At 52.7% G+C, this 16,384-nt stretch overlaps 1 protein-coding gene across 3 annotated transcripts; it reads right to left on the reverse strand.

Moving 5' to 3' along the window:
- Positions 1–8,299: 8,299 nt before the first annotated feature.
- Positions 8,300–16,308, reverse strand: LOC117880134 (cytochrome b561 domain-containing protein 2). Of its 3 annotated transcripts, none has more exons than XM_034775910.1 (4): positions 16,213–16,308; positions 14,115–14,441; positions 13,020–13,057; positions 8,300–11,062 (listed from the first exon to the last, which is right to left on the reverse strand). In XM_034775910.1, exons 2-4 carry the CDS (start codon positions 14,239–14,241, stop codon positions 10,559–10,561), a joined length of 669 nt encoding a protein of 222 aa, XP_034631801.1. In that variant the 5' UTR covers positions 14,242–14,441; positions 16,213–16,308; the 3' UTR covers positions 8,300–10,558. The 3 variants fall into 3 exon arrangements, with proteins under 3 accessions (XP_034631801.1, XP_034631802.1, XP_034631803.1); XM_034775911.1 differs by having other exon boundaries at positions 16,156–16,234; XM_034775912.1 differs by lacking the exon at positions 16,213–16,308 and adding an exon at positions 15,186–15,317.
- Between the last annotated feature and the right edge of the window lie 76 nt (positions 16,309–16,384).

Genomic DNA, 16,384 nt, shown 5'->3' on the forward strand with positions numbered 1-16,384 from the left:
AGCCCCCTCCTGCATCATGAACCCTTCATCCTCAGCCCCACAGCCCTCACCCTTGCACCCCCTCCTATCCCCAAACTCCCTCCCAAATCCCCTCCCCTTCCCACACACCCCCTCCTGCCCTCAAACTCCCTCCCAAAGCCTACATCCCCTCCCTTTGCACCGCCTCTCACCCCCAAAATCCCAGCTGAGTCTGCTTCCCTCACCCCCTCCTGCACACCCACCCCCTGCCCCAGCCCAGAGCCTGCACCCAGCACCCAAACTCTATCCCATAGCCTGCACCCTGCACCCCTCCTGCACCCTAATGCCCAGCCCAGGACCTGCACCCCAGATCTCCTCCCCCCGCACCTAACCCCCCTCCCAGAGCCTTAGGTGGGGGGGGGCGGGTTCTGGGCACCACCACAATTTCTACAACCCTGCCACCCATGTGAGTGGATAAGGGTCAGGGCAGTTAGGGGACAGGTAGGGTCCTAGGGGGGCAGTTAGGGTGGGGGGTTCTCAGCGGGGGCAGTCAGGGAACAAGAAGCAGGGAGGGGTTGGAGGTTCTGAGGGGGCAGTCGGGGTGGGAAGTGGGAGGGAGTGGATGGGGGGGCAGGGGTGGGGCTGGGGGGGCTTCCCCCCCCCCCCCGCCAGTGTCCTCTTTTTTGATTGTGGAAATATGGTAACCCTATGGTTAGTGGACTGGAAGCCTAATGATCTGCACAGTGCGGGGGCACTGGCGGATTAGTTTGTGGACAGCAGATCAGGGGGAGGAGGGAGACCCACCTCAGGGACTCAGAAGGGGAGTCACCCAGAGACCTCTCAAAGGCAGGGCTCCAGTTCCAGAGCGCCTGTACTCAATCCGCTGGGTGAGTGTGGGACAAGCCCCAGGGGACAATCGGTACAAGGAGCATCCAGTGGTTCTGGGACACGGGCGCAGAGGTGACACTGGCGTGGCCTGAGATGGTAGACCCAGACCAGCTAGTGCCCAATGCATACATGACCCTGAGGGGAGTGTTTGGGCCCCCTGTCAAGGTGCCTGTAGCAAGGATACACCTGAAATGAGGGGGCTAAGGAGGGACCCAAAGAGGTTGGGGTGCTCGATCACCTGCCTACCGAGGTGCTAATGGGTAATTATTTGGAGGACTGGCCGGATGGCACTCGGAGCACCCTGGTCCTTACCTGGGGCCAGAGCCAGTAAGGGATGCGGGACCTTATGAAACATTTAGAGGAGAGGAAAGTGATCAGGAACAGTCAGCATGGATTCACGAAGGGGAAGTCGTGCCTGATTAACCTAATTGCCTTCTATGATGAGATAACTGGCTCTGTGGATGAGGGGAAAGCAGTGGATGTGTTATTCCTTGACTTTAGCAAAGCTTTTGATACGGTCTCCCACAGTATTCTTGCCGCCAAGTTAAAGAAGTATGGGCTGGATGAATGGACTGTAAGGTGGATAGAAAGCTGGCTAGATCGTCAGGCTCAACAGGTAGTGATCAATGGCTCCATGTCTAGTTGGCAGCTGGTTTCAAGCGGAGTGCCCCAAGGGTCGGTCCTGGGGCTGGTTTTGTTTAATATCTTTATTAATGATTTGGAGGATGGTGTGGACTGCACTCTGAGCAAGTTTGCAGATGACACTAAACTAGGAGGTGTGGTAGATACACTAGAGGGTAGGGATCGGATACAGAGGGACCTAGACAAATTAGAGGATTGGGCCAAAAAAAACCTGATGAGGTTCAACAAGGACAAGTGCAGAGTCCTGCACTTAGGACGGAAGAATCCCATGCACTGCTACAGACTAGGGACCGAATGGCTAGGTAGCAGTTCTGCAGAAAAGGACCTAGGGGTCACAGTGGACGAGAAGCTGGATATGAGTCAACAGTGTGCCCTTGTTGCCAAGAAGGCTAACGGCATTTTGGGCTGTATAAGTAGGGGCATTGCCAGCAGATCGAGGGACATGATCATTCCCCTCTATTCGACACTGGTGAGGCCTCATCTGGAGTACTGTGTCCAGTTCTGGGCCCCACACTACAAGAAGGATGTGGAAAAATTGGAAAGAGTCCAGCGGAGGGCAACAAAAATGATTAGGGGTCTGGAGCACATGACTTATGAGGAGAGGCTGAGGGAACTGGGATTGTATAGTCTCCAGAAGAGAAGAATGAGGGGGGATTTGATAGCAACCTTCAACTACCTGAAGGGGGGTTCCAAAGAGGATGGAGCTTGGCTGTTCTCAGTGGTGGCAGATGACAGAACAAGGAGCAATGGTCTCAAGTTGCAGTGGGGGAGGTCCAGGATGGATATCAGGAAAAACTATTTCACTAGGAGGGTGGTGAAACACTGGAATGCGTTACCTAGGGAGGTGGTGGAGTCTTCTTCCTTGGAGGTTTTTAAGGCCCGGCTTGACAAAGCCCTGGCTGGGATGATTTAGCTGGGAATTGGTCCTGCTTTGAGCAGGGGGTTGGACTAGATGACCTCTTGAGGTCCCTTCCAACTCTGATATTCTATGATTCTATGACCTCCCAAAGGAGGGGACTGAAGCACCAAGGGTAGGGCTTGACAGGGCTGGGCCAGAGCCTCTGTCCCAAGGTGGGGAAAGTGAGGCACCCCCAACCAGGCTGTACCCTCAAACCCAGCAGCTGAATTCCAGACAGAGCTGCAGGAGGATCCTTCCTTAGAGAAGCTGAGGGCCCTTGCTGGCCACAGTGGTGCAGGATCCCGGGGGAGGATCACTGGGAGAGATTCCTATGGGAGAAGGGATTTCTGTACTGAGAATGGGCTGGTTTGGGGCAAACTGAACCTTGGAAAGCCAGGAGACAGTTGGTGGTCCTTCAGAGGTACCGTCGCAGACTGTTGTACTTGGCTTATGATATTCCCCTTTTGGGGCATCCAGTGCACCAGGCAGAGGCTGCTGCAGAACTTTTACTGGCCTGGGATCTTTGACATTGTCCAACAGTATTGCAGGTCCTGTGACTCTTGCCAGAGGGTCGGGATGGCCTGGGATAAGTGTAAAGCAGCTCTGAGACCTTTGCCCATCATAGAGGAGCCTTTCCAGAAGGTGGCTATGGACATGGTGGGGCCCCTCAGCAGGATGACCTGATCAGGGAAGAAATACATTCTGCTGGTGGTGGATTTCGCTATGCGCTATCCTGAGGCAGCAGCCTTGTCGTCGATCGAGGCAGGCACTGTGGCAGACGCACTGCTGACCATTTTCAACAGAGTGGGATTCCTCAAGGAGATCCTTACAGACCAGGGGTCCAACTTCATGTCAACCCTGCTCCAGTGCTTGTGGGAGAAGTGTGGGGCCCAACATACCTGGGCCTCGGCGTATCACCCTCAGTCCAATGGGCTGGTGGAGAGATTCAATGGGACTTTACTGATGATGCTGAAAACTTTTATGGACCAGCACCTGCAGGACTGGGACAAGTATTTACCCCACCTGCTGTTTGCATACAGGGAAGTGCCCCAGGAATCCACAGGATTTTCCCCATTCGAGTTGCTGTGTGGGAGGAGAGTGGGGGGACCCCTAGACTTGATGAGTGGGAGGGGAAGATCTCTCCCAATGGAGAATCAGTTGTGGAGTATGTACTGACCTGGGAAAAGCTTGCTGAGCACATTGGCTTGGCCAGGGGAAACCTAGTCAGGGCCCAAGGGAAGCAGAAGGTCTGGTACAACTGCTCAGCAAGTGCCCACTCCTATAAATTAAATTATAAATTAATGGAGATATCCCATCTCCTAGAACTGGAAGGGACCTTGAAAGGTCATCATGTCTAGCCCCCTGCCTTTACTAGCAGGACCAAGTCCTGATTTTGCCCCAGATCCCTAAGTGGCCCCCTCAAGGATTGAACTCACAACCCTGGGTTTAGCAGGCCAATGCTCAAACCACTGAGTTATCCTCCTCCCCCCCGCTACTGGGGATCAGATGATGCTTCTCATCCCCGTGAGGAAGAACAAGCTGCAAGCTGCCTGGGGTGACCCCTTCAAGGTCATCAAACAGGTAAATGAGGTGAACTATGTAGTGGAACTATCCAACCGGCACCCAGCCACCAGGTGTACTATGTCAACATGAAGAAGCCATACTGGGACAGGGAGAAGTTGGTGTGGGCAGTGGGAGAAGGGAGAGGATCCCCTGGTGGGTCTCCTCCCTGAGGCTGGGGCTGACCCCTCACTGGAATCAGTTCCCCTCTCAGACCAGCTAACCCCTGCCCAGCAGGCTGAGATCAGAGGGGTGCTGCATGCGTACTGGCAGCTGTTTTCCAACTGACCAGGGCTCATGAACCTGGCTGGTCACTGGGTGGAGAGGGGAGCCAGCCCACCCATCTGGTGTTCCCAATTCAGGGTCACTGGGAAAGTAGCCCAGGATCTGGAGAGAGAGGTCAGAGACATGCTGGCTTCAGGGGTGATCCAGCCATCCTCCAGCCCCTGGGCCTCTCCCCATGGTGTTGGTCCCCAAGAAGGATAGGTCGATCCAGTTATGTGTGGACTATCAGAAGCTCAATGCCATCACCTGTGTCTGATGCTTACCCCATGCCTAGGACTGATGAGATCCTAGATAAGTTGGGGGCTGCCTGGTACTTCACTACCATGGATCTCACCAAAGGCTATGGGTAAGTGCCTTTGGATACAGAGGCCAGGGCAAAGTCTGCCTTCACCACCTCAATAGGGCTCTTCGAGTTCCTGGTCCTGCCTTTTGGCCTCAAGGGGGTACCTGCAACTGTCCAGCACTTGGTGAATCAGGAGGACTTTGTTCTAGTGTACATGGACGATATCTGTGTATTTAGCCAAACCTGGAAGAACCATGTGTCCCAGGTGAAGAGGGTGCTGGGTGGTCTACAAGATGCAGGACCGACTATAAAAGCTGGAAAGTGCAAGGTGCGGATGACAGAGGTGTCATACCTGGGCCACAAGGTGGTGAGCGACCACCTGAAGCCAGAACTGGCCAAAGTGGAGGCAATCGAGGATTGGCCCGCTCCCCAGACTAAGCAGTAGGTCCAAGCTTTCATTGGGATGGTGGGGTACTACTGGGGGTTTGTGCCACACTTTAGCTCCCTAGCAACTTCCCTGATGGAGCTTTGTGGGAAGGGCAAGCCAGACAGGGTGGTGTGGACTGAGCAGGGCCAGAGGGCTCTTTCTGCACTGAAGGAGGCACTCAGCCAAAGCCTGCTGCTGGTAAACCCGGATTTTAACAAACCCTTCCTGGTGTTCACTGACGGTGCTGATGCAAACTGAGACTAAGGAGGAGAGACACGCCATTGTGTACCTGAGCAAGAAGCTGCTGCCCTGGGAGCAGCACTATGCGGCCATAGAGAAGGAATGCCTGGCCCTGGTGTGGGACCTTAAAAAGCTGCAGCCATATCTAGTTGGGCAGCGCTTCACTGTGTACACTGACCATTCGCCCTAATGTGGCTACACCAAATGAAAGGGGCTAATGCCAAGCTCCTGAGATGAAGCCTGCTCCTCCAGGGTTATGACATGGAGGTGATTCATGTGAGGGGGAGTGCCAGTGTTATAGCTGATGTTTTATCACGGGATGGGTTCCCTGAACTTCCCCAGGTCACTGGCTAAGTGACCCTGCTCAGTTCAGACTCAAAGGGGGGAGAGATGTGACAAAGTGGGGGATTTTCTTGTTTTTTTCCCAATGGTTTGCATACCAAGGGGGTGGGACGCAGTTTCCCTGGGTGTTACTGGTTTAACGAGGTGATGGGAGAGGGAATTTATTGTTACATAGGACCAGCGACAGAACTTGGGACCCCAGCCAATGGTCTGGAGAATGGATACCCCAGCGACTGCTGACCAGGAGGCCCAGCTTGGACGCCACAGCCAGTTCTGGCTAATGGGCTGTGGAGAGAGGACCCTGGTGACCAGCCAGTGGAGAACAAGGGATAGATGAGAGGAGAGGAGGCCCAGGCGACCCTGTTTACCTGGATAGAAGACAAAGGACAGGGGTGGGGCTTGGGGGCAGGTGATATCGGATGCCCAGCTGGAAAGCACAGGGGCTCTAGATTGGAGAGAGCAGGCAGAGCCCACCTGGATGCAGGGGAGACTTAGATGTACTGTGCTGAGGAAGACCAGGCCTGAGGACCCTGAGGGTTTCCTATGTTGTGTTCAGATGCTCAAAAAACCCTCCTGTTTTACGCTGAGTCGCTCCAGGCTAAAGAACAGGGTTGCATTATTCCCTCTGGTTGTGGAGGTCCCAGGGGTCCAGAGTGAGTGGACTCCCTGAGGGGGCCCATGGCAAGAGCGAGGTGTGCTAAAGGCTCAGAGAGATGTGGTTCCAGGAGGTGGTGGACCCCTGAGAAGGACTGTCACACTGAAGGGGGTTCCCCCAGGGACTGTACAGGCCAAGAGTTAGCATGTCCTGTGAGTCTGTGACAACGTAGGAATGAGATTTAGTGGAGGGGAAGGAAGGAGCAGGCCTGGAACAACAGGGATTGCTATGGGTCAGCATTAGGCTCTGCAGAATATTTGTACCCTGCTTCCAGCACCATTTAATACTCATTGTCTGCTTGTGAGCAAGGCTCTGTGTGACCTGTGGCTGGTGGGATCTAAACCCAACAGCAGGAGTCTCCAGCATGTGCAGCACTGAGGCGCAGCTAACGGAGGATTGTGTGTTGGCTTTGGGTGAGTTAAAACATGAGGTTTTTACCCAATCAGATATGAATCCAGAAGCCCTGCCTCACTTTGTTAAATTCCAATTATTTTACTCAGCCCTAAAGCTTCCTGTACACCAGAGTTGGGATGAATTTCATTGTGGCCATAGTACAGGGGAAGGCGAGACGGGGCATGACAGACAGTTGGAGTCTTTGGTATCTAAGAACCAGTTTGGGACTGGATGTTCCTGCTGAAATGAACAGTGAAATAGTTAACGTTGGCCCTTAAAATTGTCCTTTCCAGGTTTGGGTGACTGCTTTGAATGGGGGAGCTGGTCACTCAGAGCTGTGGATTCAGGCTGTCTCCCTGCAGCTACAGGCACAAGGAAGCAGGGTTTTGTTTTTGTTTGTTTTTGCAGCTCTGAGGGTTAGATGGTCTCCAGAATGGTCTCCAGCTCTGGCTGTAGCGTGATTCTGCTCCAAGGGACGCATGCTATGGCAGAGACCCTTATCCATCAAAGTCAATGGGAGATGCAGGCCGGGTGGGCACTCTAGAAAATCCGGCCACTTATTTAGGTGCTGATTTAGGAGCCAAACTTCACAGATTTCGAGGCTACTGGCTTGTGTGAATTAATGCACCTGACATGAACGTGTGTTGGAGAATCCTGGTGTCCAGAGGGTTAAAATGCTGCACTTGATCCCAGCTGCATAGAATTAGCTGCCATAGCTCCTACCACCCTCCCATAAACCTGCTAGTCACTTAATCTACTTGATTAAATGAAGCTAATTTAGATGCAAAATCTGCTTCTCCTTTTTTAACCTTAAAGCAGCAGCTGCCCTGTTTCCGAGCTGGATTCATTTAATCTGAGAGAGCAGTGTCTGAGAAGGGGGGCACCTAGCCCAACAGTTTTACAGTTACTGCGGGAAGGGTGAATTCCACTGAGTTCCTGTGGAAGGTGCTCCGTACAGCAGATGCACGCTCAGCCAATGTGACTAAGCATGACACAATGACTTCTCCCAGCAGCACCCAGACTTACTGTTGGCAGGTGCCTCAGGTGGCCTGAGCTGTTTTTTTCCTTTTCTGCAGCTGCCAAAAAAAGCTAGTGAAATTGACCTGTAGCCTGAGAATGGCAGGAAGAAACTATGCTAAGACGCTGAGTGAGATACAGCCTGCTGCATCATCGTCCCGCCTGTGCTAGCATCTTCACTGGTAGGGTATCCAGGAGGTTAGTCCATGTCTCTCCTCTGCCTGCTTCCTTCCCATCAGCTGCTTAGGGGTAGGATCCCTAGGCAAAAGGAGCTGTTCATACCCGGTGGTGATAAATGCTCCCTCCTGCATGTTAATGGAGGGATGAAAGCACCCATCAAAGAGGATTCCTCTGTTCTCTCAGCAGGAACTTAGTGGATAACGAGGCAATTAAAACCAAAACAAAGTGGCACAAAGCTAACAAGGCTGCAGTTGCTTGAAATCTTTAATTAAAAAACCTCTGACTCCAGCTTAATGTTCCTTGAGCAGGCTCTGCTCCCACTCCCCCTGCCTCCGAGAGGGAAAGGTGCTGCACCTCAGTAAGAGGATTGAAATGGCAGCTGTTGCTGGCTGCAGCTTCCTTGGGCTCCAGCAGGAGTCAAACCCTTTCTGCATCTTTTACAGCCCCAAGGCCCGCGGAGCGGTGGGACCTCCCTGCTAGCAGGGGCATTCGTTTAACCCGGGAGGAGAGCTGCACACACAGCAGAGTGAGTCCCTGGGGCTGCCTCCTGAACAAAGGCTGCTTGTACCTCGCTAACAAAGAGGAGGGGCACTTCCTTCCTCTCCCTGTAACAGAAGGGAGGTGTCAGTGCAACATTAAGGTGAATGGGCTGCCAGGATCATTCCATGCTCACACAATAGCCAAGGGGAATACTGCACAGCAGCTAACACAGCAGAGCACCATTGTGCACCTTTGGGAATCCTCACCAGGGCTATTACAGGTGTGAGGAAGGGCCACTGTGTGCTGTGATGGAATCAAACCCTAGTCTGGCCCATGTGCCCCAGACTTCTTGCAGAGAAGGGCTGGACCTGGAGAGCCTAACCCAACATTTGTTCTTTTACCCAAGAGGTATAAAACCAGGACTTGCTTCCAAAAGTCCTTTCCTTCCCACCAGGCGCAGAAGGTTCAGTCCAACTCGTTCCTCCCCTTCCCGAGAAGACAGGCTCTGCCTGTGGGACACAGCACCATGTGTGCAATATGTCCCCCCCCTCCCAATCTCTCAGTGCCCAGGAGGCTGTGGACACTTTCCCACATGATATAGCTAAAGACACTACACTACATACAACAGGACTGTGTCCCAGCAACACACACAATGGGGGTAAGCCTGCTGCTCTCACACCCACATACCACAAGGAAGGGGACAGTGGGCCTGAGCTTTGCCCAGAAGGCTATCAGAGGAACAGTGGGGAGAGGATGGTGCCTAAACCTCAGGAACTGGGTTTGATTCCCAGATCTACCCACCAGCTCCTTGTGAGACCTTGGACAAGTCATTTCCCTATCTGTTCCTCAGTTTCCCCAGCTGTACAATGGGGAGAACAATACTGGCTACTTCATGAGGGGTGTGGGAAGGACTGATTAGCACCTGTGAAAGTGCTGTGAGATTCCTGGATGGAAGGTGCTCCAGGAAGCAAGAGAGCATGCCCTCAGCTCTCTGACTTCCATGGAGAAGGTCCCAGCTTCCCATCCCCTCCAAGCCATCTGGGCAATAGTTCCAGCCCTGCAGATCTGAGCTGCTCAAATGGCACCCTGGGGAGATCCCTCTCAGCAGCTGGTCCCAGCTACTACAAGGCTGGAGCCCTGCTCTACATAGAATATCCAGACTAAGGCCTTTGGCTGGCTCCACTCAGAGTGGCTTTAAGGAGCAGCCCCAGTTGAAGTGCACAGGAAGGTGCTGAATGGCTCTGCCACTCCTGGAGCTTGGATTTCCAGGAGATCCACACTAAGGTTGCCCAGGGTGAGCCTCGCCCACCCAGCACAGCCCTAGCTCAGGCACGATGTTCTCCTTAGCTTCACCTGTCTCTAGTCTTGCTCATGGAGATCCCAGGCCCCTCTGCTCCAGGGCTGCTCCTTAGTCACCACCTAGCCTTCATTCTCTCAGCCTCAGCCCCTTCACCCAGGTGGGCTGAAACAACCATCAATTAGCTTTAATTTGAGAATCTCCACGGGGTGCCTGAAAGGCTCCTCTGCCCATGGGAGAAGGTAGCCATGGCCCTTGTCTCCCACCTTCTCCAAGACAGACTTCCCAGCCCATGGCAGAGGGGCAACATTACTCAAGGGCAGATGGTGCCTGTTCCATCTCTACTACCATGATCCCCTCTTCTCTGCACTGCAGCGCCTCCTTCTGGATTAGGGCTGTGGGCCCAGGGTAGCCCTCCCTGCAGGTTTGCTTGTTGCTAGGAAATACTGATCTTTACTCCTATAAAAGGAGAGGGAAGGGAAAATTCCAGACATGCCTAATCACAAAGGGATATAACAAGTCCCCCGCACTGCAATACAGCCCTGGTGCTTTATCAATGAGAACATTCTGCACTAGTGTTGAGCCCAACCAGGGGAAGCAGTTCTGAATTCCAGCTTTAATCCTTTCGCCTCTGGTTGTACGAAGTCTGAGCATGGAGTAGTTCATACGGGGCTCTGATGATAAGCACCCAGCTGTTCCAGCTACTAGACCTGCGTATGGCTGGGAAACCATTCAGTACCAAAGCACATATGGGCTACATTGCTGCGGTCTGTCACACACAGTGTCTGATGGCAACTATACCACCATGCCCAGGGCTGCTAGGCATTCTGGGAAGAGCAATTTCATGGAGTGGGCACAATGCTATAGACATTTCCAGTATTAAAAATAGAGAGTTAGTTAGAAAGCTAGCTCCAGAGACACCCTACGCAGGTGACTTCCCTGGTCCAATGCCCCAGGGACTGCGTGTGGCACCTTGAACATTCCCAGGGAAACTTGGTTTTCAGCGTGGCACCTCAGGGCTGGATCCTTTTGCGGTAGAGATATGCATTGCTCACCTGGTTCATGATAACTAGGCTGGTGAGAATGGGGCACAGCACTGACAGGTACCAGGAAAGACCTGTCACTGTGGTGGTAAACCACAAGGAGCACATGGCCAGCATCAAACTGGCACAGCCCAAGAGGTAACCCACCAGCCCCGAAGTGGCATGGTAGACCTTCAGCTTGGCTAGCGTCCAGTTCTTCATCAGCTTGGGGTAGAGGAGAGCAACGCCGCCTACACACTGCATGCTGGCATAGAGCACGGTCAGCAGGCCTGTCAGGCCATGCCAGGTGACAAAGTGGGCCTTGCTGTTAAGGTACTTGTTGTAGCTGATGATAGCCAGGCCCAGCAGGGCACAGAGGAGGGCCAGCAGCTGCAGGGCCCAGTGGAAGCGGACCTTGGCTTTGCGAGAGAAGGAGCGGAGCAGCGAGCTCTCCGGGGAGAAAACCAGCAGGGCTTCAGTCATCAAGAAGGAGAACTGAGGGGTACAAAGGGAAAAGGTTCGTCATGGACACTACATGGCAGTAGGCAGGCTAGTGCTGGCAGCAGCCACTTTCTCTCCCCAGCCCCACAGAAGCCAGAGAACTGTCCCCACCCTTAGCATCACATCCTGGAGATGGTCCCTCCAAATAGCCAACCAAGACTTTGGAACAACCAAAGGAATGGTTGCCTCCCTCCTGAGAAGCCAGTTCAGGTTTTACACTGAGCCCTACAGCACCAAGAGACAGGGCTTTGGGAGAGTAGCCAGTGCTGTGTGAGCAACCAGAGAAGGATGGTCCAATGGTTAGGGGGCTAGACTGGGGCTTGGAGACCCCGGTTCAATTCCCTACGCCACCAGGCACTTCCTGTGTGACCTTGGGCAAGTCATTTAGGGCCATATTTTTAAAGTAACCTAACTCCTATTGATTTAAATGGGAGTTAGGTGCCTAAATAACTTTAAGAACATGGTCCTTAGTCTCTCTAGAACTCAGTTCCCCATCTGTCAAGTGGGAATACCACCACCTCCCTATCTCACAGGGGAGCTGGGAGGGGAAATACATTCATGGCCATCTGGGGTCCAGACAATAAGGTGATAAGTGCCTAAGATACATAGATTCAGTACAGCTGGTCTCCATAGGCTCTGTTACATTCCTCAGTGTCATGGCTCTGAACTAGGCATCTCCCACTAACATGGGATGTAACCCACTGCTCCTGCCACCCCTACAACTCACATATGCTATTACCACCAGCCTTTCCAACTCCCCCTGCAGCAGGTGGCTGCTGAGTGATGCAAAGTGTGCCCGGGAAAGGGCTGCATAAGAAAGAAGAGCTGTCTGAGACATGCAGGTTAGTTCTGTTGGTTTTACGAGGCCCCCCACAGATCCTGGCTGCAGAAATGGTAACTAGAGGTTGTAACGCTAGAATATTTAGGGCAGAAGTTTCATGGGTGTTCAGAGTCCTGAGCCTCCAATCTAAGTTCCCGCTAAGCTGTGCAGCCACGCAGCAGCCTATTAAGCGCCGCGCAGGCGCTCAGGGCTACAGCAGGGAGAGGCATCTCTCCCTGCTGGCCCCAGCCCAGGACCTGCTACGGCCAGGGGAAAGGCACCCCTCCCCCGGCTCCAACCCAGCTCTGGACCTGCCATGGCAGGGAAAAGCACCGCTCCCCAGCAGCCCAGGTGCTTCTGTGGGGAGAAAGAGCTGGGGGGAGTCCTCTCACCCCACCGTAGCCCTGGGGCAGCCTGCACCCCAAACCCTTCATCCCTGGCCCCACCCCAGAGCCCCAACCCTCTGCCCCAGCCCTGAGCCCCCTCCCACACTCCAACCCCTTGGCTCCACCCCCGCCACATGAATTTTGTTATGTGTACCAATATGAAGGTGATGTGTATTGGTGCACATAACAAAATTCATTCCGCACATGGGTGGGAAAAATAGGGGGAACACTGCTCCCATTGGTTACAATTTTTCTCTCCATGCTGGCAAAGAACCTGTGGTTTAGAACTTGCTTGCAGCCATCAGTCTACTGCACCTGGCCAGGTGCCTGGACCAGACTTAGCCCAGTAGCCCTGAACTCCTCAGGAGCCTGGCAGTGGTGCTGAGAGAGGAAGAGAGATACTTGAAGAGCTAAACAGAATTGGTTATAGCCCAGGAGAGATGATACCCAGCTGGGAGAGCGAGGACAAGGGGTGGGGAATCAGCTAAGTGGGATTCCAAGCACCACCGGTGCCTTGTGTCATCATTCAAGCCAGTGCAAAGCAGGTAGACAACTCTGTCATTCTGACTCAGCAACATTTTACACCTGCTACGCACTACGATGACATGACGAGATGCAGGGCAACGCTGCACTGAGCCCATTGTGAGCAGCCCCCAGCCCTGAGAGGGTGGGGTTAGTGCTGGCTACTGAAGCATAGATTACAGGGAAGGAGGCAGGTAACATGGAGCTCTTTTGTCTGACTTACCGCAAGCGACATTAAGAAAGGATGCCAGGAGAACAAGCCTGGAATGAAACAAGAGAGAGGAATGAGCCCTTTCAGACTAGCCATCCGGTGTGCCAAAAACTAACGTATAGCTGAAAAACCGCTAGAGGTATCACCTCAAAAACCACTCCATGTTTTAACCCACCATTATCACATGCAGCCACCTAAGATCGGATAGTCCAGGGGTCAGGGCGCTAGCTTGGCATTTGGGAAACCTGGCTTTAATCCCCTGCTCTGCCACGGATTTCCTGCATGACCCAGGGCAAGTCACTTTCGCTCTGTGCCTCATCTGGCTGGGGGGTGTTGTGGGAATAAACACATTAAAGATTGCGAGGCACTCAGGTACTACAGCAGTGGAGGCCATACAAGTTCCTTAGCTAGATAGATTATAACTGAAAGTGATTGGAAAGAAACACACTGTTTTCAGTTTGTTTACTTCCTTTGACAGCACTTTGTGTCTCGTCACTTTCACCCATTTGGGTGTTTTTTTCCCACCAAGGGAACCATACTGTGAAATGTGACCAGACCTGCAAAAACAGGCAGTGGGGGACCCAGGGGCAGATGGGGGTTATTTTAAACTCTTTCTTTCAAGTTGACAGCGCAATGGTTGTCAGCAAAACCGTTACAGTTGAGGGAAGCCAGCGGGGTGATCCACTTGCGTGCAACATACCTCTTCAGTCATCACTGAAAGTGGGGCTGGGGATCTCATCCTCCACATTATAAAAAACACCAAGAGAAGAAATAGGAGTCTGTGATTGCAAAAGGCCTAGCAATGGGTAGCTGGGAATGCAGCAGACCACAAGTGAGGTGCATTGGCAGAGCGGGAGCCCCAGGACTAGAATAGCAGGAGCAGTAGGTAGGACATTGCAGGTCAGGATTAATGTGCATTGACAGAGAGGGGCAGGACTCAAATAGCCATAGGGGTGGCAGAGGTCCCTGGGGAATTTACATAAGGCCTGCATGCATCCTCTGGCACTAGCCAACACATCACTTTCAAAAGCACTAAAATCGATCCCACACATTTGTTTAATCATGGATGCTGTCCAGTAGCTCTGCCCCCCACAGGCTTCTACTTACTTGACCCAGGTCTGGCCAGTATGGCCACAAAGATGGTGAAACCAAGTGAGACAAGGTGGGCAGTGATGCCAGAGACGGCTCGCAAGGAGCGGTAGATCCGTGACTCTGTCTCGATGGTCAGAGCCATTGCGATATGAGCCGGTCTTCTGCCCCACGGCAGCAGCGCTTACACCATTCAACTCCCACTGGCTACACGGGCTGTCTAGCAGGTATCAGCTTCCCCAAGACATCAAGGCAAGGGAGAGATTCAACAAGGAAGCACCATGGCCCGTTCCTGGCTTAAAGCAAGAAATTCTCTGCTGTCCTTCCTAGACATCCATGGGTTATCTAGAAAGCAGGAAAATGAGAAAAATAAAGTTAAGTCCCAAAGAACAACAAGGGGTGGAAATTATCATTATACATCAGAAGGCTCATACAAGATCCCACCAGTGAATCTGAAGTTTGCCACGGCAGTTTATAAACTGCAGATACTGGTTGCTTGTTCACTCACTCATAGGCAATGGCAAGGGTTCAGCCCCCTAGCAGGGTGGGGCAGGTCTTTCCACATTATTGGAAAAATGTCAGGTGTGCTGCTGAAAGATATATGCATCAACAACAAGACAATCTGAATGCCATTCAGGAGGACACGTGCTGAACAGCTCAGCCTGGAAGGAGCTCATGGGACCAACTTTAAAAGCGTCAAACTTTGTCACTGGACTGTTGATAGACAAGAGAGAATGGCTTGATTTAGGGGGATGTTATAACAATTCTGTGGGAATCAGCTAATTGAACATGAAGCATCACTCGGAACACATGGCCCTTTGTTCCAAAAATTCAGATGAGATCAAGAGGAGCTCGACAAGTAGAAGATATTGATACACCTAGCTGGAGCAGATGGGATCTATTTCATCCAACAGAGGAAGAATAATGGAGACGAAGACACAAGCTGATATATTATACCACTGCAAGGCAATTATGGTACTATCACATTTCTGTCTATTGAACACAGATAGAATAGTGGCAGTGTGTATTTAGAATATGCAAAGTGTAAATCATTCCAGAGAGGAGTTTATAATACACAGGTCATCTCACCCACTGCCATGCGGGCTTGGTGCTCCTCCCACCAGATCATCAAAAAAAGAAGGCTTGGCTTCAAAGATCATTTAGACTCTGAAAAATGAGTATCATCATGACGTTCCATATTCACTTCTCACTCAAGACACCAGATGGAGGGAGCTGTGTTTACAAGCCAAAAGATGACTTTTCTAACTGTCAGTGCTACAATTTCTATCTGGAATCTGAAAACCCACTGGGTTTCTCCTTCCTGCCTCTTACATCCTTTCAGTGAAACAGATTCTGCAGCCAATTTCAGCTAATGCTGCAGAAGGCTCCTTTTCCTGAAGTCCTGAAGACAGGGCTGTAAAGTCAGCAGTGTGACTCCAAAATGCACATGGAGCAGATCCTGAAGTGAGAGTAGGATCAGACCCAGCTGGGACAAGAAGGGGCCATTATTTTTGTAATACTAGATGAACAGATCTCAAATAACTGCAAGGGCATGAGGCATCAGGCCCACGCGATATGTGCCAAGGAGCGCTAGGGTTAAGATAACACAGGCACACAGCCTCCACCTCCTCTGCAAACCCATCCCTAGGGCTTAGCCACACGTTGAGTGGAACAGGGAGAACGCTGTAGAGCTGAGTGGAAGGAAAGCAGAGGCCTCTCACTGACAAAACCTTTTTTCAAGCCACCTGCCCCCAAGGGAACCTGGCAATGGGACCAGAGAGCCGGTTCAGTGACCTGCTCTGTACCGGGAGAGCGGCCATGTCAATGTCACCTTATGGGGCATGATCGCAGGACACCCAGCACCTGCGTGGCGGGAAGCAGCAAAAAGTCCGGGCATTTCAACACTCACCAGGTCACCCTGCTCCTCACCAGCCCCCCAGGGGCCTCAGGGCATTGCTGGCAGCCACTACTACTGGGAGGTCTGCATGCCCCCTAACCCCACCCACCATGGGGCCTAGCTCTCTCGGGGGGAGGGGCTCAGCGCAGCGGGGGAGAGTACCGCGGGTGGAGGGGCTCCCTCGGCTCTGGGTGCGGGCTGCCGCGGGGGTAGCCTCACCTGACCCTGGATCACCAGCATCTCCTAGAACCCGGAGACAAGCAGGAAAAACAACCCCGCCTCCTGATTGGGTGGGGTATGTCGTCCTTCATTATATTGACCCTCCTCCTAGGGCCTCTGAGTGGCTGAAATTTACTGTCTATCATCAGTAAGACCCACCTCTCCTGCTGTC

The sequence above is a fragment of the Trachemys scripta genome, chromosome 7, assembly GCF_013100865.1.
Source record: "Trachemys scripta elegans isolate TJP31775 chromosome 7, CAS_Tse_1.0, whole genome shotgun sequence".
Taxonomy (NCBI): domain Eukaryota; kingdom Metazoa; phylum Chordata; order Testudines; family Emydidae; genus Trachemys; species Trachemys scripta.

Bases quoted from the DNA above. Each gene is read 5' to 3' on its own strand.
- LOC117880134 (XM_034775910.1), bottom strand. From the start codon at position 14,241: ATGGCTCTGACCATCGAGACAGAGTCACGGATCTACCGCTCCTTGCGA. The intron at 13,058-14,114 runs GTAAGTAGAAGC...GTTTCATTCCAG, and splicing joins ACTGGCCAGACCTGGGTCAA to GCTTGTTCTCCTGGCATCCT. The intron at 11,063-13,019 runs GTAAGTCAGACA...TGTACCCCTCAG, and splicing joins CTTTCTTAATGTCGCTTGCG to TTCTCCTTCTTGATGACTGA.